General features: G+C 44.1%; 4 protein-coding genes across 9 annotated transcripts in view; 3 read left to right on the top strand and 1 right to left on the bottom strand.

Annotated features, from left to right (window-relative positions):
• Positions 1 to 2,569, top strand: part of Alg2 (alpha-1,3/1,6-mannosyltransferase Alg2) — a 3,975-nt gene extending 1,406 nt beyond the window's left edge. The window contains exons 1-3 of one of the 2 annotated variants that reach the window (XM_018026400.2): positions 698 to 914; positions 1,015 to 1,288; positions 1,351 to 2,569. In XM_018026400.2, the coding sequence (XP_017881889.1) occupies positions 1,046 to 1,288; positions 1,351 to 2,331 (1,224 nt within the window). In that variant the 5' untranslated portion in view covers positions 698 to 914; positions 1,015 to 1,045 and the 3' untranslated portion in view covers positions 2,332 to 2,569. Of the gene's footprint in view, positions 1 to 697; positions 915 to 1,014; positions 1,289 to 1,350 lie in introns of those variants that run through there. The other variant, XM_026814069.1, reaches the window with a different exon arrangement.
• A 61-nt stretch (positions 2,570 to 2,630) lies between these two features.
• Spf45 (splicing factor 45) lies at positions 2,631 to 4,626 on the bottom strand. Of its 2 annotated transcripts, none has more exons than XM_018026381.2 (5): positions 4,323 to 4,626; positions 3,991 to 4,252; positions 3,605 to 3,916; positions 3,060 to 3,494; positions 2,631 to 2,952 (listed from the first exon to the last, which is right to left on the bottom strand). In XM_018026381.2, exons 2-5 carry the CDS (start codon positions 4,105 to 4,107, stop codon positions 2,665 to 2,667), a joined length of 1,152 nt encoding a protein of 383 aa, XP_017881870.1. In that variant the 5' UTR covers positions 4,108 to 4,252; positions 4,323 to 4,626; the 3' UTR covers positions 2,631 to 2,664. The 2 variants fall into 2 exon arrangements, with proteins under 2 accessions (XP_017881870.1, XP_017881878.1); XM_018026389.2 differs by having other exon boundaries at positions 4,458 to 4,626.
• A 650-nt stretch (positions 4,627 to 5,276) lies between these two features.
• CNBP (CCHC-type zinc finger nucleic acid binding protein) lies at positions 5,277 to 10,189 on the top strand. 3 transcript variants are annotated; one of them, XM_018026363.2, is made up of 3 exons: positions 5,277 to 5,671; positions 6,551 to 6,806; positions 6,906 to 10,189. In XM_018026363.2, the coding sequence occupies exons 2-3, from the start codon at positions 6,564 to 6,566 to the stop codon at positions 7,128 to 7,130; spliced, it is 468 nt and encodes a 155-aa protein (XP_017881852.1). In that variant the 5' UTR covers positions 5,277 to 5,671; positions 6,551 to 6,563; the 3' UTR covers positions 7,131 to 10,189. The 3 variants fall into 3 exon arrangements, with proteins under 3 accessions (XP_017881852.1, XP_026669889.1, XP_026669892.1); XM_026814088.1 differs by lacking the exon at positions 5,277 to 5,671 and adding an exon at positions 5,976 to 6,051; XM_026814091.1 differs by lacking the exon at positions 5,277 to 5,671 and adding an exon at positions 6,068 to 6,181.
• Positions 10,190 to 10,454: 265 nt separating this feature from the next.
• BicD (Microtubule-associated protein Bicaudal D) lies at positions 10,455 to 20,391 on the top strand. 2 transcript variants are annotated; one of them, XM_018026128.2, is made up of 7 exons: positions 10,455 to 11,165; positions 11,280 to 12,257; positions 12,342 to 12,488; positions 12,794 to 12,829; positions 13,340 to 13,772; positions 13,870 to 14,124; positions 14,455 to 20,391. In XM_018026128.2, exons 1-7 carry the CDS (start codon positions 10,956 to 10,958, stop codon positions 14,733 to 14,735), a joined length of 2,340 nt encoding a protein of 779 aa, XP_017881617.1. In that variant the 5' UTR covers positions 10,455 to 10,955; the 3' UTR covers positions 14,736 to 20,391. The 2 variants fall into 2 exon arrangements, with proteins under 2 accessions (XP_017881617.1, XP_017881626.1); XM_018026137.2 differs by lacking the exon at positions 12,794 to 12,829 and having other exon boundaries at positions 10,459 to 11,165.
• Positions 20,392 to 20,845: the final 454 nt, after the last annotated feature.

The raw sequence follows: 20,845 nt of genomic DNA, 5'->3' as shown, positions 1-20,845 counted from the left end.
GTACATATCGGAGTCAAGCATGTTCGCAGCCGTGAACGCTAGATGGCGCCACGATGATCGTTTTGGGCAAACACTTACGCTTTTGACAAAAAATTTAGTTTTTCTTCAATAACTCCCGAACGGATGGACGTAGGGAGACGTTTGTGGTCTCATTTTGTAGGGGACGACGAGATCTACAATCTCTATATCAAAGTTTCTCGCTAGCTTTAATAGTTTACGAGTAATTTGCAAAAAACTGTTTTTCGTTTTTCGTCTATAACTCGTTAACTATTGATGTAAGCGAAAAAGTGTTAGATAGAGATTGTAGATCTCGCCGTCCTCTACAAGAAAGGTCGTATGCATTTTTCCCGTACGATCAACGGTGTAGGAGTTATTGAGGAAAAACGAAATTTCTTGTCAAAAGCGAAAGTGGTTGGCTTCAATATTGCTGCACCAGAGAGAAAAGCGGGTTCGCAGTCGTGAGCGCTAGATGGCGCCACAAGTAACTCCAAATTCATTGTAGCCAAGCACTTTCGCGGCGATGATCGCTAGATGGCGCCACAACATCCGCCACACCAAAATCATTTTAACCTACGTTTTAAAATGTTAATTAACCTAATAATTGATTAAATAATAAGTAAATGATACAATGAACGAATAACGTTTATTATTTTTATAATTTACACCGTTCCTGTATTTTCACATTCCCTTTACATTCAATTTCAAAATAAAATTACATCAGTAACTATTTATCCAGACGTAGGTTAAAATTGTTTTTATTTTGACGTGTCAAACAGTATCGACCACAATTCTATAAATGCCTGATCGAGCATTGAAATGATGAGGTGTAAACTTATTAACACTCGTTTTGAATTTTGTCTCCTAGGGGAAACTAACACATACACGTAGCTGGCTCAGTTTCGTTGTTACTAGCTGTACGTATACACTTTTGCGACTTTCGCCGACGTGCATCGAGCAACATCTGATCGAGCCGATCAAACCGGTATTCATTTGTCTCTTCGTTTGTTTTGTCAGATGTTACTTTGATGCGGAACAGCCGGTCAAAATGACACGCGTCACTTTCCTACACCCGGATCTCGGCATCGGAGGAGCAGAGAGATTAGTCGTGGATGCTGCGTTAGCTTTGAAGGAAAACGGGTACGAGGTTAATTTCGTGACAACTCATCACGATCCGGAACATTGTTTCGCCGAAACAAAAGACGGGACGATCCCCGTCACGGTCGTGGGAGACTGGCTGCCCAGACAGATTCTCGGTAGATTCTTCGCGGTCTTCGCTTACGTTCGTATGGTAAGCCGATCGACTCGGTCCTCTCACATAAAACTCCACGGAACTGTTTTTCTTTTTCCTAGATCTATGCAGCTGCTTACATCGTTCTATGCCAACAGCGGCCAGACATCGTGTTCTGTGATTTAGTCTCCGTGTGCATACCGATCCTCCGACTGAGGATTCCGTACGTTATTTTTTATTGCCATCACCCGGACCAGTTGCTCTCTCGACCTGAAGGCATTACCAAACGGTTGTACCGGGTGCCTATCGATTATTTCGAAGAGGTGACGACCGGGATGGCACATAAAGTACTTGTAAATAGCATGTATACACTCTCTGTGTTTAAAGAGACCTTCAAGAGACTCAGTATAGAACCGGAAATCTTGTATCCGTCTATCAACACGAACTTCTTCGATAAAACTCGAGTAATGTCGTTGGAAAGAGTTCTGGACAGGAAGCTACCACCAGGTAGTGTCGCGTTGCTGTCGATCAATAGATACGAGCGTAAAAAGAATCTGGGATTAGCGATAGAAGCGTTGGCCGAGCTCAAGAAGTATTTGCCAGAGGAGGAGTACAAGAAAGTGTATTTAATCATGGCCGGTGGATACGACAAGAGAGTAGAGGAGAACGTGGAATACTATTTAGAATTGATAGGGCTTGCCGATGAGTTGCACGTTACAGATAATGTAATATTCCTTCGTTCTCCTTCGGATATCGACAAGGTATCGATTTTGCATCATTGTAAAATCGTTTTGTATACGCCGCAAAACGAGCACTTCGGTATCGTGCCTCTCGAGGCGATGTACATGTGCAAGCCAGTGATCGCGCACAATTCCGGCGGCCCGACGGAATCTATAATATCCGAGGTCACCGGATTCCTGGTCGACTCCACTGGCGACGCGTTTGCCGAGAAAATAGCTTATCTGATTAAAAATCCGAACGTCATGCAGGAATTCGGTAACGCGGGGAAAAACAGATTTATGAAGATCTTTAGTTTCGCCGCGTTCAGTGCTCAATTAAACGTTACGATCGAAGACTTAATTAGCGATAAGAAATTGAAATGATTTATCATTCAGGGTTTGTTATATATTCTATAAGAAAGACTTTTAAGTTATATCTTTATGGTACTGCCTTGATATCGCAGACTCGGGGTGTGCGTCAAACACTTGTTTATTATATACAAATGGTAATTACAAATCCGCCTTCTTACATAAATCATATCTATTTATTATTTGTATTTATTGTGCATTTATATTACATGCGGACGAGACTGTGGGACCATTAAACGTCATTAAAAAATTATTAAATTATTTTACACCTTATGTATAATATAGATCATAGTAAGACAAAATGTTTGTTTGTCTGTTGAATCTTATTTATTGATTAAAATTGTTAAGTCAGTCCATCAACTGCAAATTGTCAAGTTTCTCACTGGAGTAAAAACCGGCCTTGACTTGTCTTCCACCGAAAAATCGTCCGTTCAAATCGACCACCGCTTTTATAGCACTTTCTATTCTCTTAAACTCGACGAAGATCCGGACCGCTTCTTCCGGCGCGACTTCCGTCACCTCGTGAATAATAACACGCGCCACGTCGCCATATTTCGTGTTACACTCGTCTTTCACCTCAGGCTCGAGATCGTCGTCGACTTCGCCAGGACCAACCATGTTACGCAATAATACGACCTAGTCAACGAACAATAAATATATCTCTCAAGACGTTTATACCTTTGTCGTACGAGTCTGACGAGAGTGTGAGAAGAAATAAAAGATACAATCTGTTTGTTCCTCACCTTGCTCGGGCATTTCATTATCTCCGTGATACTCGGCTCTTCCGAAGGTTGAGAAGGAGCAGCTTGCTGTTGCGCCGGAGGTGGTGAAACAGCAACAGGCGGGGGAGGCGGCATGAGCTGCTCCCTTTCACCGACGATTCGACCACCTCGTTTACTAGTCTTTTCTACTTGCAAAGCTACAGACATTCCCTGTTCCTTTTTACCGAGCCCTTGCCCCTCCTTAAAACCATATTTGGCCATTATCTTTGCTGCCACGGACGACGTAGCATATCCCATGCTGGTCGGTGGAGCCCTTGGCGCAGGAGGCGGTAGGTCCGAGGATTCCTGCAAGGAAGGTGGAGGAGCTATGGCTGCTCCACCGGCTATACCTCTGGATACAGAAGTTCTTTCTTCGTCCCTTTCAGGAGGAATCATTGTACTGTTTCCAGAGGAAGACTGAAGCAAACATTTTGTTTGCGTGTAATATCAGTATCATGTATTTCATTTGTTTCTTCTTAAATCTGCTTTTTAAAGACATAGAACATCTCGATCGCAAAGTATGTTACCTGTGTATCTTCGAAACGCGAACTATCGCGTCTTCGTTTGCGCATCTCAGTCTCTTGGTCATGTTCTCTGTCGCGCAAATCTCTTAATTCTTTAACGACTTTGTCGTATTCGTTAGGCCACATTGGATCATACTCGTTTATCACGTTCCAGTCGAACTCACCGCCGACACCGATACTGCTGACAGTACCAGTGGACAGCGGATTGTTGTGTGGTCCATCGTCCTCTCTGTCCACATTTCGATTCGCTTTTGACTTCAAGTCTATCACAGGCGCTAATACAGCTGTAGCTTTTCTGTACTGTTCACGTTTCGGCTGAAAGAAACATTGAACGTAAATTCGTCTTAAGTGTCGCCGTGCAAGTGTTCATTGGTCATAGAGAGACGTACCTGGGTAGTAGCAGCTTTCTTTAATTGTAACTGAGACTGAAGCAACTTGATGCTCGAGGACCATCCAGCTACTTTTTCAGAAGTCCTGTGTTTATCAAAATCGTCGTACAGAGACATTGTGACACTCACAAGACGCTGTGAACGTGATCACTGAAATGCTGCATTTAACTTCGTATAGTCACATGCAATGTGTTCCTAACGAAGCTGGTGGACGCTTGATAATTTAGCTCGAGACAGATCTAAATATCGTTCGATTTTACCTCTGAAAATAGAAACGCAGCATGCATTAAAACGTTTCACACAGTATGTACGTTTACTGTATTGTTTAATACTGGAAAAATGTTCCATAGATGCATGGCCAAGTATACGAATGATACTTTGATACGTCGTTTTCGCGGTCAATTGGAACTTGTTAATACGTGCAGGATCTTTCAAAAAATAAGATACAGTTTTAACTCAAGCTTAACTGTTTATCACCAACATTAATTACTGTTTCATCATGTTTCATGGTGATACCAGGATTTTATACATGGGATCATTCATGGAGTGTAAGATTCGAGGAATTTCGATCATAGCGCCGTGCGTTAAGGAATGGTGAAACTCGTGATGTAAAGACCTCACTTCGCACTAGTTTCAGTCTGTGCCTAACTTCAAGCGCTTTAAGTTTGCTAAACGAAAATATGATATAAATAATAAATGAACATAAGTAAACTATTTACAGATTTATTATGCGTATATTTTAAAGAATCTGAAGTTTAACGTACAACAGATTTGCATTGCTGGGAAAAATCAAAGAGAATCAAGGAATCGTGATAAGGTGATTTATAAGATAAATGTGAGACAATTATGGATCGTAATATTTCGCAAGTCTTTAACGTTCTTCTCTTTCCTATACAGAGGTGAAATACGTGTTCGACTCGTCGAATTATAATTTCTAATAAACGACGGATGTACGCCAAGCGCCATTTTACATGAATGACCACATAATATTTGGAATTGTACGGGACAAGCTTTATTTATTTTGTCTGTTCCCATCGAAGTCCGCACGTTTTATCCAATAACCGACGATAATCTAAAATTTCTCTTTAATCAAACGCGACTTGACGATTTTTAAATAAAATTCAGAGGTTCTCATATCGCCAGAGGACTGTTGCTTCGAGAGGAACGAACTGGCGCACGCGAAAAGATTGGCCGAGGTGAATTATTAAGGTAGCTCTCGAAGATATCCTCAGCCAATGAAAATCGAGAACGAACGTACACGTATATATATGTGTTATTAAAGCGATATTGCGCTCATCCGTTTCGATATTAATCGATGGTTTAACGAAACGCTTGTATAATATTGTTAAATAATTAACGAGACGTCGTTTGAAAATTCGATGAGCCGTATCTTTCCTGGCGAATTAACGGAGCCGATTCGAAATACGTTGTATACGTAGGTGCGGTAGTGAGTGGAGGTGGCGTTCATTGTTGGGACCACGGAGTTTGGCGGGCAACGAAGCGACGATTGGTCGGTCTTCGGTCTTCCCTCCCGTAGTCAATGGTCGCCGCAGTCGTTCGGCTGAGTATCGGTTCGAGTTTTCCCAGGAAAACGGTACTTTCCACGGTTCCATTGTACTCGACGCGTCGACGAAGTTCAGCGGAAGGCGAATACATCGTGCGTTTCCATCGTGCACCGGAGGTAAGTCCGTAGAACGCTACCGAATAAAGATCTGTGCGTGCCGCAACGCGTAACGAGTCCGCGGTTCTTTCTCTGCGATTCCACACGTGGTCCTCGACTCGGCTGGCTCGATTAATCCCGTATCCACGGTAAACGAGCCGTTCCATATTCGGCTGGGAAGCGCGGCTGACGATCGCCGCCGCGGGCTGGATCGCGGCCTTTTCCATTTTACTCCCGAGCTTGTGCATCGTCCCGGACGAGCTTTTCCTCGTCGAGGCAAAAAAAGCGCAGTACGGCGTCAGTCTTGGATGCCATCTTCGCGCCGTGGCGTACTTGCGTACCACCACTGTATAGTGGGGGGCAAGAGAGCCACGTTGTACGATAGAAGACGATTTCCAAGGGTTTTGTACATGATTATACGAATATTAATCCTTGCCGATAGAATGTCGCCATGTCTGCTAGCATCTCGGAAGTAGAGACGAGCACATCCGTGTACGCGACGCTGCCGATTGGACACGTGTATTTTGCTATGTACATACTCGTACGGCGGAACCGATCCGGATACACGACGCTCTTTCGTATCGTGCCCCTACGAAATATCTGATTATTATCCCGTTTATTCATTCATCTCGTCCAGTCTCACGCAGCACTCGCTGTCGTTTCAAATTACGAGTCTCGATAGATTTCGTGGCCCGATCCCCTTCCGGCCTCCGCAGCTACCGTAGTTCTCCGCCTTACTCTTACGCTCGGTCTTTATTTTAAACAATGTATCCAGAGATGAGTGCACGAGCACGCATGTTTCACGTACATTACCACCACGACTATCGTTTAATAATATTTACAGTTTGGCTTCGACTAACGTGTGATACGGTGTCGCAGTATATGTGTGTTCTGTTGTAGAGATTTCTAAAAAATGAGTTCGAGCGCGTGTTACAAATGTAACCGAATGGGCCACTACGCACGGGAATGTCCACAAGGTGGTGGAGGCGGCGGCAGAGCCGACCGTGGCCGCGACCGAGAAGGTGGTTTCGCTCGTGGCCGTGATAAATGCTACAAGTGCAACCAATTCGGACACTTCGCACGGGAGTGTAAAGAAGATCAAGATCTCTGCTATCGGTGCCAAGGCGTTGGACACATCGCGAAAGACTGCCAACAGGTTACTATAGCATCTATTCCTATGCAATGATTTTCAATCGTCTCGCGAAACAATGAATCGTGGGTAACACGTTTGAATAACTTGGCATGGTTTCGTTAGGGGCCCGAGTTGAGCTGTTACAACTGCAACAAGACTGGCCATATGGCGCGTAGCTGCCCCGAGGGTGGCAACGACTCGGCGCGCTACGGCATGCAGAGCTGCTACAACTGCAACAAGACAGGTCACTTTGCCCGGAATTGCACCGAGGTTGGTGGAAAGGCGTGCTACACTTGTGGCAAGACTGGTCACTTAAGCCGTGAATGCGATCAGGACGACAGAAAGTAGGAGATAACCGGAATCCGTGCCGCTCGCTTAACGATAAGCCGTTTACCGTCGCGCGCGCTACCACCGGGGATTGTAGCTAGGTAGGGATGTGCGAACGTATGTCTCGTTGATGCGTGTAACTGCTAACAAAAATGCGTTTCTCTCATAGCCGTTCGAATTCCCATCTCTCCATGCCCCAATTCTCCCGGGAAGCCCATTTTATTCCTAGTTTCTCCCTGCCCCTCTACATGTCGTTGTTCTCTTCGCAAAGGTTTTTTCTTATCACGTCTTTGTTTATCTTTCTTTTCTCTCTTTTTTTTTTAATTGCTGTTACACTACACCATACATGCGCGCGCGCGCACAAAATGAAACATTTACACATAGAACACATCCAGCATTACATGAATACACACTTATACGATGTAATAATATTATAAACATTCGATTGAATTAGAGTAGAGACATGAATCCTCTGCCCCCCGATCTTCAACCTATCTCGTACGCGCATTGTTTTCTGATGCAAGATGTATGGACTCCTAATAACGTACTTCTGCGAGCAAAAAATTTTACACGGGCGCAGCAGCAGCAGCAGCATTTATTGTACTGTCAGCCCCCTCCCCCCCCAAACCGGCGGGATTTCATTTATCTGTTAATAATTCATATTGAAATGAATATTGTCACTCTAATCGACTATAAGTGGACATAGTTTGTTCGAAACAAGAGAGGGATACGATGGCACTGTTTCTTTCTGACATCCACGCATCTTGTATCCGGTCCTCCCTCTCGAACTCTCTAGCGACTCGAGTTCAAGGAGCCAAGGAAATAGAAGAAAAAAAAAAGCGAATTCAGAAGTAACGGAAAATGGAAGTTGACATGCCGGCCCTGAATACATATAAGCAAGATTTAGTAACGCCAATTCTTAATGTGTAAGGATGTAATGAGGATCGCCGGACCATCCATTCGTTTTATATAAACACCGGTTCAGTTTCCCAGATCGGACGAAAAAAGATGAAGACGGATAATTGTAGGATTGTCGGTGTTTACAGGTTTATATACAGTTATATACTTGCAATATCCCTGGCCGTAACACCGTTTCTCCAACGCGAAATTTAACACAGTTGTACATGACCCGAGTCGTCACACACGACGTATATATGTATATATACATCTAAACACAGAGATCTATACAGCATGTTTTTTCTACGTACAATCGTGATTGTTATACCGACGGTGACCATTGTTCATATTATCAGTGATTGTTAACGGGTTTTTAAATAATGCAGTCGCGCCCCGCCTTGCTATATCCTTACATATGGCGAAACGTCTCGTTACTAGGTACATGTATATGTATATATACGCGTTTATGTGTATACATGTATACATACGTATGTGCAGGAGCTGTATTTTGTACTGTAAAAAGCTAGATATACTCTGGTCGTTGCTGGTGACTAATTCCAATGATTATCTTATTTATACATCACAGGCGAATGGGAAAAAGAAAATTGTATTTTCACCGTATCGCGCACCGTTCTTATGGATCGTAGAATGAAATTTTTAGACACAACTTACCTAGTTCACTCGTCTTGCTCGTTTACCAAGAATGCCCGGAAATCATGAGGCGGTGTGTAGATATGACGCGCCGCAGATTCGAAAGCATCCCCTTTTCAAAGCGCGATACTAGGAGACTCTTATGTTATCGCGAGTACGAAGATACGCAAGGTTTTTCTAAAAAAAAAAGACAGAATTGAAAAAAACTTGAAAAAAATAAGATGAAACGACTTGTCTGACAGGCGAAAAGCAGATCGTGCTAATTGTTGGTAGTATATAAATTGAAACCCTGATACTTTGATTGATATTCGTTCCACCGAACGAACGATACGACACTTAATCGTTAGGAGGAGATCGTATCTCCTCTAGAATAGATTCGATGTGAACGCTCGGTGCAAGCGTCGCGGATTCTCCGAGGAGTTCGTCTCTTGGAAAAATCGGCTCGTACAGACGACGAGTCGGACGCGTGCACCTGTGCGTGTACAGGACCGATACTTTATTACCAGCAGCGACAACGTGTATTAATGTTCAGAAGAAGCCAGGCGTGCCTGACTCGGTGGAACTGAAGGGACTGTGTATCGCGTAGTAGAGGCGTCCTGCAACAATTTTATACACTTAACTGTTCGGGACTTAAACCGATCTCATCCATTGATTTTGGTAGTAGTTTAATCAGAACGCTAGTGCGTCTGACGAGATTTGGAGGATCAAAAGGAAAAACTAAATAAAGTAAAAGTAATCGTATCTCGCTGATGGTGGACCGCAAAACCTTTGGTGCTCTCATTGGATGCGTTAACAAGTCACGACCGAGTAGAAAGCCATGGAAGAAAAATACTTTTGTTATTTTTGTTACCGCGACCGATAAGTTATACAAATTGCATAGATATCGTGTAAGGAATAAGGAAAAAAAGAAAAAGAAGACGAAAAAGCTACCGACGCCTTGCTGTGTGGGGCGTCGGTAGTACGAAAAATCATGTGTACTTTGAAGACGATTTGGGAGTGGGGTTCACTGGTGGCACCGGAGGTTCAGACGAAGCATTAAAAATATTAATAATAATAATAAAAAAGTAAAAAAAAAAAAAATAAGTGCGATAGAGCACCTGCGCTTTTGTCTCTGCTACAAGACTTACGTACGAATATTGTAAAGAATACGACTGTTACAGTGTACGAACTAATTTGATCGGTGTACGACCGGTCGCGGCTCGACTTATATTAATCTAATAATACTTAAAGGAAGATGACGAGGAAGAGGGTGGAAAGGAGGTAAAAATGAAAGATGAAAATAAGCTGCGGAGTATTTGAAGTTATGTTTTTAAAACTGAATTTTTGAAATAGAATGTGTACGGAGAGGCAAAGACCGAGACCTTGTTTTTTCTTTTTTCTCCCCATATAATAATCGCTTGCCAGGTGATTCCGCTCGACTATTTATTTTGAGATCCACGATTCGAAAAACTGTACGGACCCCGTTTCATGTACTAATTATGTTTCGATTGGAAGCGGAGCTCGATTATTATTAATAAAATATAAATGTATAATTTCCTTTTCAGTTCCTCATTCTTTTTACCAGGGCTGCAGACAACAGTCTTTAATCCAATTTGACACCGGTTCACGATTCAATTTCAATATCTAATCAAAGGAGCAATTAAGAGATCTGCATCCCTGCGTCTTACGTACTTACTGTCGCGCTTCATTTATCGAACGTATTAAACATCTACGCACCGCGATTTCGGCTCTTTACGCGAACGCACGAAATATTGACCTTGAAACGTGACTACGTGAAATAAGTATTCACCTTCGGTTCGCGTCGCACGACGAGTACTTGGGTCGGGAAATTTGGGAACCGTGAAATAAATTTCGTTTCACGATTGCATCAGGATCTCGTGTACTTAACGATATGTAAAAATTTAAATATGATACACGCGGAGCTATCGATAGCAAGGTATCGATGAGGAGCGGAGGAGCATCGATAAGTTTCAATAACGACAGTCGATAGCGTTGTCGATGATTCGGAAGGACTGTATATCCGGTCCGTATACGTATAGTGTGTTTCACGAAACCGTGTGTGTTTGCCCCGTGCCGTGCGTGACCTCTCGACTTAATCTCACGTCTGTCAAAACGGTCACGATTATCCGGAAGATGTGAGACAGGCACTGGCAGGAGGGTCGCGTAACGCATGCTGCACACACGCATGATGCCCTGACGTTGAAACACGTAGCACCGGCCGCCGATGCTCCGATCTGATCGCGATAACGAACGAGGAAACATTCAACGGGAAAAAGGTCTTGGACGGTGTACGCAGCAATGGCTACGACCGAGGGTGTCTCGACAGAGGAGCTCAGGACCGAGATCGAAAGGCTGTCGCGGGAGCTGGATCTAGCTTCGACGGAGCGAGTGCAGTCGGCTCAATATGGTCTCGCTCTGCTCGAGGACAAGTCCGCCCTGGAACAGAGGTGCAAAGACCTCGAGGCCCTCTACGAAAACACGAAACACGAGTTGGAGATCACCCAGGAGGTTAGTCAGTTCTCGTCCGCCGAGACGTCGGATCGTTTTATCTTCGTACCCAAGTCCCCCCCCCCCTTTCCCCCCACCGGCGAATGATCCTTTACATTAAACCTGCGTTTCTAGGCTCTAGCAAAGTTCCAAACGACCACGAAATTGACTACGAAGAGTGGTATAGAACAGGAGGAGACTCTGCTCAGCGAGAGCGCTGCGAGGGAGACGTCTCTCCAGACACAGATCACCGATCTGGAAACTGAGACGAAACAGCTGCGTCATGAATTGGAACGGGTGCAAGCGGAGCGCGATCACGCGTTGCAGGAACGGGAGGAGGTCGGGAAGGATCATCAGCAAGCGGAGACGGAGAGGAGATCGTTGCGCACCATGCTCAAAGAGTGCAGATTTCGGGAGGCCCGGCTCATGCAGGATTACTCGGAGCTGGAGGACGAGAACATCTCGTTACAGAAACAAGTGTCCAGCTTGCGATCCAGCCAAGTGGAGTTCGAAGGTGCCAAACATGAAATAAGAAGATTGACCGAGAACGTGGAACTGTTGAACAGTCACGTCGAAGAACTGATGAACTTGAAGAGAATCGCGGAGAAGCAGATGGAGGAAGCGCTCGACTCTCTTCAAGCGGAGCGCGAAGCGAAATACGCTTTGAAGAAAGAGTTGGATCAAAGGATCAACAGCGAGTCGATTTATAATCTTAGCAATCTCGCGTTGTCGATCAGAGGCATTACCGACGATCAAACGATATGCAGCGACGGAGAGGACGATTCTCCCGCGTTGAGGAGAATCGAGGCGGACCTGAAGACGCAAGAAGCAGGAACCTCTGCGACGGACAAACAGGTCGACCTCTTCTCCGAGATTCATTTGAACGAGCTGAAGAAACTTGAAAAGCAGTTGGAATTGGCGGAATCGGAGAAAGTGCACCTTACGCAAAATTTGCGGGAATCGCAGTACGCGGTCGAGAAGAGCCAAAACGAACTGCAGTCTTTCGTCACGCGTATCGTGCAGTTAGCGGCTCATGTGCAGTCGCTGCACCACCTTCATTCCAAGTTGCCGGACAAACAGAACGAGGAAACGACGTTGGACAAGTTGAATCAGGTGAACGGACACGCGTTCTGTGCCAAAATCAGTCGCTCCCCGTATTTTTACGTATCGATTGATTCATTCTATTCTTTGTTACAGGCAATCGTGCAGTATCATCAATGGAGCACTATGTCTGCGCGCGAAGTGAATCAACTTCAAAAGGATTTAGCCGAGCTAGAAAACGGCTTGGCCATTTCCGATTCCACGCAACAATTACGTACAGAGATAACGAATCTTAAGATCAAGGTATCCGACGTGTTACTGATTTTTCTTTCATTTTTTATCCCGTTCCTTTTACTTTTATTACCATTTTACTATCGCCGTCCGTCGAATTTGTTCCTCTTCTTTTTGCGTAATTTTCTTCGTAATGTCTTCTGACCGATTAGGAATCTCGGCTACAGTATTACGCAGAACAGAGAGTACGCGTAATGTGAGAGTCGGCTAAAGTTTAACAGTATGCGATGTGTGTAAAGTGAACAGTAATAAACTGTGGCACACCGAATTCGACGATTCCAAGTTCCGACTCTTGAATAGAAATTATGCCATTTCAGATACCCGAACAGTCAGAGAAGAGCCTTCGAGAAAAGGTCGGAACGTGTGGTACCGTTAACGTATTTACCACTTATCATAATAACGATTTGTCTTGGCTCCTCAAACAGATTGCTTATCAATGTCCTAACAGCTGATCGTTGCTTCTAATAATCTCGTACACTTAACTATACGTCATTTCGATTCGACGTATCTCAGCGTCTACTCGAGTCCCCTTTCTCTTTGTCGAATGCTCGAACGTACGTACGTATGTACGTACGTACGTACGGATTCTGCTACCATTTCGATCGTCGCTTTTTACGATAGAAACTGAACTTCGATACTCTTCCCTTGTTCGTCTCTACTTGCATCTAACGTGGCATGATTCAGAATCACAGAGCCTGTTTGCACGTTCAAACAGACATATTCTACGTAACGTTACCTCGTGGAAGTTATCGTAAAATTCTCTTGAAGCTCGAACTACATAGAATCGCAACGAATATATAACGAATTTTACCTGTAGCCTCGAGAGTATAAGAGATTTAAACACGTCCTCTTCTACATTACAGCTCTTAGATACGGAGCAGCGAAACATGCAGCTGGAATCGGACATCTCGACGCTCTCGAAACTGGCCGTGGACGCCGGTACCTTCCTCGATTCCGCTCAGATCGACCTCCAGAACGTTTCCGACGAGCTAGCTCAATTGTATCATCACGTTTGCACCGTGAACGGGGAGACGCCGACGCGGGTGGTGCTCGATCACGAGAAGATCGTTCCTGAAAAGAAGGACGAGAACGGTGAGAAGATCGAATGGTGCAGCACGGTGGTCAAGACGGACATACAAATCAAGAACTTCGAGAACTTAGGCAAGACGTACGAAGTGGCAAAACATATTGAGACAGCGATGGATCAGATAAAACATTTGCGAAGCGCTGTAGAGCACACGATCGAACTGGCCAAAGTCAAAGGAATACAGTCGAACGTCTGCAACGTTTGCGAGGGTAAGTTCTTGTCATTTCACTGTTTCTATCCGGTTATCGGTAGCGGACGTCGAACTCGATCGGCAATTTGTTTGTTCGTTCGTTTTTTTAATTACAGGTTCGGTGAACGAGAATAAGGCCGAGGTCGCCGACCTGCAGGGGCAGGTGATCAGATTGAAAGCCTTGTTATCGGCGAAGAACGAACAAGTCGTGACTCTGAGGACGGTCCTCAAATCGAACAAGAATACCGCGGAAGTGGCACTGACGAATTTGAAAGGCAAATACGAGAACGAGAAGAGTATCGTTAACGAGACTATGCTGAAGCTGAGGAACGAGCTGAGAATGTTGAAGGAGAACGCGGCGACGTTCTCGAGTAAGTTCATTCCAAGTTACATCATACATATTCCTACGATGCTTTACACTTGAGAGTACGGTTAATTTACTCTGTTTTTTTTCTTCTCTCTATTTCTCGTTTTGCTAACAATCGAAACTAACATTGATTACTAGTATTCATGTACATTTCGTTGCTTCTAACGAGTTGCGCTACCGTCGATTTCGCGGTCGCGTTAGGAGTCTGTCATCAACGACACTGCGTTTAACAGCAAGATTAACTCTCACTTAGTCAAAGATGAATCTGCTAAAAATACTTGTTCGCTTCTCTGTATTACACGGTGTTTAATACTCGCTAACCGTACTTGTCCAGGTCTGCGCGCGATATTCGCCGCGCGCTGCGAAGAATACGTGACGCAGGTTGACGACCTGCAGCGTCAACTGGCCGTCGCCGAGGAGGACCGGAAGACGTTGAACTCGCTTCTGAGACTCGCCGTGCAGCAGAAACTCGTCCTCACCATGAAACTGGAGGAGCTCGAGGTGGACTTGGAGTTGAGAAACACGCGAAGACACGCCGCCAACGCGAACGGACGAGGTAGATTGCGAATGTCGCAACAGACGAACCGTCCTCATTTAAGCAGAGATTTCTTCTAGAAAATAATGAAGATGTGGAGCAGGCTGTTCTGAGAGGAACGAGGATTTTGAACTTTTCAATTTTTCTACTGCTCATCGTCGAATCGTACTCGCGTCGTAGAAAAGTTTATCATTAACTCTTATTAGTGGTGGTAGGATGAACGGGCGTCGTCGTCATACTCTCGTCTTCACAGAGTAATGAAACGTTCTTGTACTACGTAAACGTGGGACTCGTCTGGAAAACTCGGCACCCGGTGTGGATCATGCGAAGCATAGCTCGTGAATTCGAGACGATCAAGCTGTATTTGTCAGACGTTTTAAACTTAGAGGAGATTAATCAAATAACAGTACATTACGAAGAGAATATTAACAATTACTAACAGAATCGTAGCGTGTGCATGATCGATTGTTAACTTTCAACGTTTAACATCGCAACTAACTACTAACGAAAACGTATGATTAATTTTTTTAAATAACGAAGCGTCGTACGTGATTCACACCGGTTCGATGTACGTTACGAGGGACGTAGAGCAGGACGGTTCGCGAAGCTTTGAAACGTTCAAACATTTTCTTGTATCCACGTTGCTCCATGTCGTAGCAATTTATATAGGAAACTCTGTCTTCTGTTACCAATATTGTTAGTAGAAAGACGTCCGAGCAACCAGAGAATGGCATTTGCAAGTATAATTTTACTTAGATACGCAAGAAACCGTTGATTAACATTCTGTGCTCGAAGAATTTATCAGCACGTTCATCGGTATAAGATCGTTTTTGATCGATCATCCACTCTCTCAAGAGAGATGATTTTTTTTTAATCGAGTGTTGATTTCTACGTTCGAGCCAACGTATGTACGCAATTTTCTTTTAGTAGCTGTTGGTAGATAGAGACGTGAGACGTTTTCATACGTTTTTATTTCCCCGTATGATATTCGAGTATTACAGCGCAGCTGTGTAGCAGCAGCTAAATTCGCACGGATACGTTTTTACGTAAGTAACGATCTTCTTTTTTATTAATCGAAATGCATGATGATAAGGTTCGGGTAGGCAAACGAATGGGAAATTCGAGATGAAGTTTTCGTTACATAGAGACAATATTATCGTCGCGACGAATAGCGTTTATAATCAAAGTAGAACGGAAACGATACAGCAAAAGTAGATGTGCGTAGAGTCGAGAAATCAGCGTAGTAGAATAACTGAATTAGAGGCCCAGACTCTCCGTGTAGACTTTTAGCTCGACGCCACCGTTCTGTCGCCCACGCGGGATATTTTACTTCTGTTCCGTTCCGTATATTCCTCGCCCGATGATTTTTCAGAACCGGCATTTGAACGTACGACAGTCGTTTGCGTGTATCGTTTTTTTAAAGTTTCAAAGAAAGATCGTTTATAGTATTTTACAGAGCCAGGCCTAAATGGGCGACCAATCAATTTCGTTCGGCAGCTCATCGTATTTTTATTATACGTGGAATTGTGGTCGTTGATGCCGTTTTAACGCATTCAACTCGTTTACAGATTTATTTAACGTAGTTTTAATTGTTGTTAATTTATGTCCACTCGCCTGTTGACGATTTTGATCGGGATTAAGATTAAAAGCTGTGCTTTCCGATATCGATCGATGCGAGATGATCGCCTCTGTTTCGCTTTATTTACAACTTGGAACTGCTATTGATAAAATAACAGATGAATAACACAAGCTACAATTTTGAAAGATCCTTTGTTTTTACTCTACGTACACAGGCACGTGCATTATACAAATCTGTTGAATTGTACATTTGTTACCGTATCGTAAAATTGCTTACGTTGTAGCTCTCGGTATAGAATATTCCTTTCCCTTGGTTTCGTCCGTTCTGCGAGAGCAGAACGTCGCGGGCGCGACGAACAAAGAGGAGAGACAGAAAGAAAGAAATACGATAGCATTACGATTTATAGATGAACGAGAATGTTTCGTTATACAGAGATCAGTTGGAATAATCAATTTATTATTATCATTAATCGTAATTACGATAGTATATTTAATTATTGCGATATTGCCTGTCAGTTTCGTCGCGGAAACTAGAGTAGGCGAGTACCTAAAAGAAAATTTATTGATTGTTCACTGACTAATCGATCAGTTGATCAGTTGTATTGTCATATTTATACCGTATATAGTTATCGTGTCCGCCTGTGTCTACGCGTCTCTAGTCGAGATTTACTGTTTTATCCGAAAAATCGATACGAAAGGTTTTTCCTTTTTTCTGTTTTATTGCGACGCGGTTCCGCAGTTGGCGATTCGTCAGTTCTAAGATACGTCGGAGAAGGTCGAAGGATCTTATCTGCCGTGAAATTTATTTCGGCCATACGGAACTGTTTCATTGAATGGAAGAGCTCGTGCGATAGACACAGGCGGATTCTGATTTATGTCCATAAACCGAGCCAGCCCGAAGTCACCACCGTCCCTTCCCCTCCTTCCCTCCGCGCGCGCCGCCAGGAACAAAAACGGGCCGAAAGAAAACCTTCTTTCCTTTCTCGATTTATTCTCTTACCACCATTAATCACTATTCTACTTACATATATTCTCCTTCGTCCTTACGGGAAAAGAAATTCGTCCTCGATTTTTCGTCTAGCCGTCCGTATTGTCCAACGGCGACCCGGAGTCGTTCGTAACGCAGATGAATAGTAATCGAATTTACGCCAGATCGATGCTCGCCTCGCTTCCGGCATCCAGTTTCTTCGATTCTGTGGCCTTCTGCGATAGAACAGTTTCTATGACCGTCGAATTGTTCGAGCGGGTACAAGCTTTAATTCCGCGTGTATCTTCGAGATGCCTCGACTTCTTGAACATTGATATGTTGCCACCGGTCGCAGCGCAGCCACAGAATCGAATCGATTGATCGGGCAGGACGACGAAACATTTGCACGACTCCGGTCGCTCGTGCAAAGTCGTTAAACGACTTTTGCCAAATGTATTCTGTCCTTTCGGGGGATCATACTGTCCTTCATACACTACTTTACGTCCTTCGCAAAGTTCCTTCGCGTTACATTCGTACGTGTATTGGCAAAAGCTCTTCGTCAGGCGCCAAATCAGAAGAGTTGAAATTAGAAAGAGGAAGAGCGCGGTGTGCGTCTACACGAATCTCGTTACAGATTTTTAACGTTCTTTCGTCCGCAAAAAGTGTTTCACCTTTTCTCTATCTTCGGCGTCGAGAGCCGTTCAGAGAGCTCGGCTTCGTTCGACAATAACTGTGTTAAACGATCGTACCAGCCAGATCTGGCAAAACCTTCTGTCTATCCTTTATCGAGCTTATACGGTTAAGAGGAAGAGAGAGAGAGAGAGAGAGAGACCTGTCGGCGATCTAACGACGCGTGCGAAAGAGAGAGAGACCGTTATATTTTTACAAAGTTGGAGGTAAATAGATCTAAAGGCGAATTCAGACCTCGTTACTTTGGGCCCCTGCATCTCGAACGATTCGTCCGATCGATTCATCGAGAGAGGTAGACGCTACTTCGTTCGGTGGTCGCTTCGGAATGGAACGCAGATGAAAACGTCTTTACACCTTTCACTGCGGGAGGAATCATTCAAGCTGTACGCTCAAATCGAACGGTCCGAATTCACGGTTTAGCCTGCAGGCGTGGATGAAGTCGAGAAGTGAAAGAGTCCGATGAAAGGATTATTAAAGAACAATAAACGTGAGAGTCTGCCTGGCAGGCAGATTTGCTCAAGGCTTCCAAAAGGCTCCAATTGCGTCCCAATTCCGGCCCGATTTCCTGGCGGCGATGCCTGCGCGTTCGTTCGAACTTAGAACGTAGGAAAACGCAAAACAAACGAAATACGAGTTAAAAGAGACGAATAGAGACGGAGCCGATTAACGAAGACTATAATTGTAAACGGAGTAAGTTAAGCGACGAAACCGCTGAAATTATGGTTGACTCGAGGGTCTTGGAACGAGTACGACGCACGTGTCCTCTTCTTCGACGAGGTATTTCTTGCTAACCTAACAGGGTCCACATTTGTCATAGCCGGGGGTGATCCTTTTTTTACCATTTGCTACCATTTCGCGTGTGACGTCCGTCGCCGTCGTCCGTACATTTTCGGTTTACGTTACGATCGATCGAACCGTCCCGGTGCCCGATAACGATAAAAACGTACGATACGACTTTAATCAAATCGTTAGTCTAGAGAATAAAACTGTAACAATTATATCTTCTAGAAATGTAGACGGTATAAACTTACGTAGGCATGTACTTTTACACGTAGACGATCACGATTTATAGGTAGGGGTAAAAGTTTCATTAATTTTGCTACGTCTTCGTGTAGAACATTTATATAGACTATGTAGACTTTTGTAGATGTTCGTAACTCTTCCGGTGGCATCGCGACGGTTCGTTGCAATTATCAGTAGAGATCGAGGAGAGGGGCCACTTTCTATTCTATCAAAATTTTTTTACCGATTGAACGTTATAAATTATCGTTTACGTCTCGATTGCCCGTCTCTCTGGCTTCGTCGACGGACATTCAGCCAAGTTACGGAGAAACAGGACAGTTTAGAATACTTTACACAGTTTAGAATACACACAATCGTGCTCGAGCATGGACCCGTTGTAAATAGTGTAAATGTAAATGCACATTTTTAGTATAAAAACGTCGTTATTACGCGCGGCGTGAGAGAGGAAATGTTTCGGTACGGTTCGGCTCAAAAGTTGCTCACGCACCGTTTCGCATCGTTCTTTCGACTAAGTGTAAATGTATTATAATTAGGTAGAGTTACGTCGCAACGTTCTACGAAGTGTTCAATTAATTTTATTCGTTGATCGCTGACGAACGTGCTTCGGACTTTTGAGCGGGGCCGTCCGCAAAGAGTCGAAGGGTGAAAATAAACGAGGTCGTAAGCAGCAATTCGGGAAGAGAAATTCGACGTTTGATATCAATGAACAAGGATAGAATTATTAGCGATTTATACGATTTTCGACGGTTCTTGGTAAACGACGTAGCCGCTCGTTCTAGCGTCCTCGAAATTTGTTTCAACGCTTTCAGCTTTATTTATTCTCATCCCTCGAACATTCTGACCGATTTGTATCTCCGATTCGTACATACATATATATTTTCTCTGTAGACGTATAATCCGACTCAACGTTTGAATGTAACGCGTCATAATGTAACCGTAGAACCAATTCCAGATCGAAAATTTGTAGCGAAATCCTCGTATTTTTTTCCTCCCACTACGTTTATTGTATTCTTAACGCGAAGACTGTTGGACATAAAGAATAGTATGATCCACTCTTCGGAACGAATTGAAATTTTTCAGGGGCAGGGAGAATTAATAGATTTTATCAGTTCCTCGGACATCGACCTGGGATTTTCACGCGAATCAGAACGCTCGCAGTGTCGAACGCACTGCTGACTGCTGATTTTCAGTACTTTTTAACGAATGGGGTAAAATTTCTCGAGATTCTGTCCAGTGGCTCATACCATGCTACAGCCGAGTCGTTTAATCGTGTTAATTACGCACCGACAGTATAGATATTTAAGTAGATGTTCACGCGACACTTATTTACCGGGAGAGGAGCAACTAAGCAGCAGTACGTTGTTACTTCGGGGCCACGTACGTGGTATCCGGTGTTAACCAACTACGAGACCGGGACATTACCCGCGTTAGAGATTCATTTTGTAACATAAAGTGAAATATAATCATTTGTAACAGGATCTACGTTCACTCGTCAGACAATTCATTCGAACTAGAAACACATTACCGCATCGCATATGATTCCAATCGAACGAACATCGACGATGTCATATGTGACGTGATCCCGAGCGCGATGCGATAACAGCATTTCCACCCCCTCGAACAACATCCTCGTCCCGTCCGATGAAATTGAACAAGCAGAGCGTAGAAGGAAACATTTTGCTCGGGTCGGAGGGACGAAATTTACCGGGATTTGTAAAAATAAAATAAAATCTCCAAGTCCGGTCGCGAAATACGTATTTCGAGTGCTCGCCTATCGAAATGCGGGGGTGGTGTTAAACCGTGTTTGGCACGGGGTTGTCTCGGGGAAAATCCGAGGGTTAGTAACCGCGCGCGAACGCGTGTTCAGCGCGTACACACGTCCACGCGCAAGTGTTTATCAATACGCGAAACGAGTTAACTGGAAAACTGCCC

Source organism: Ceratina calcarata, unplaced genomic scaffold, assembly GCF_001652005.2.
Source record: "Ceratina calcarata isolate Rehan_Ccalc_2016 unplaced genomic scaffold, ASM165200v1 scaffold12, whole genome shotgun sequence".
NCBI lineage: Eukaryota > Metazoa > Arthropoda > Insecta > Hymenoptera > Apidae > Ceratina > Ceratina calcarata.
Note: the sequence above shows the minus strand (reverse complement) of the source record. Positions and strands in the feature narration are given on the sequence as shown.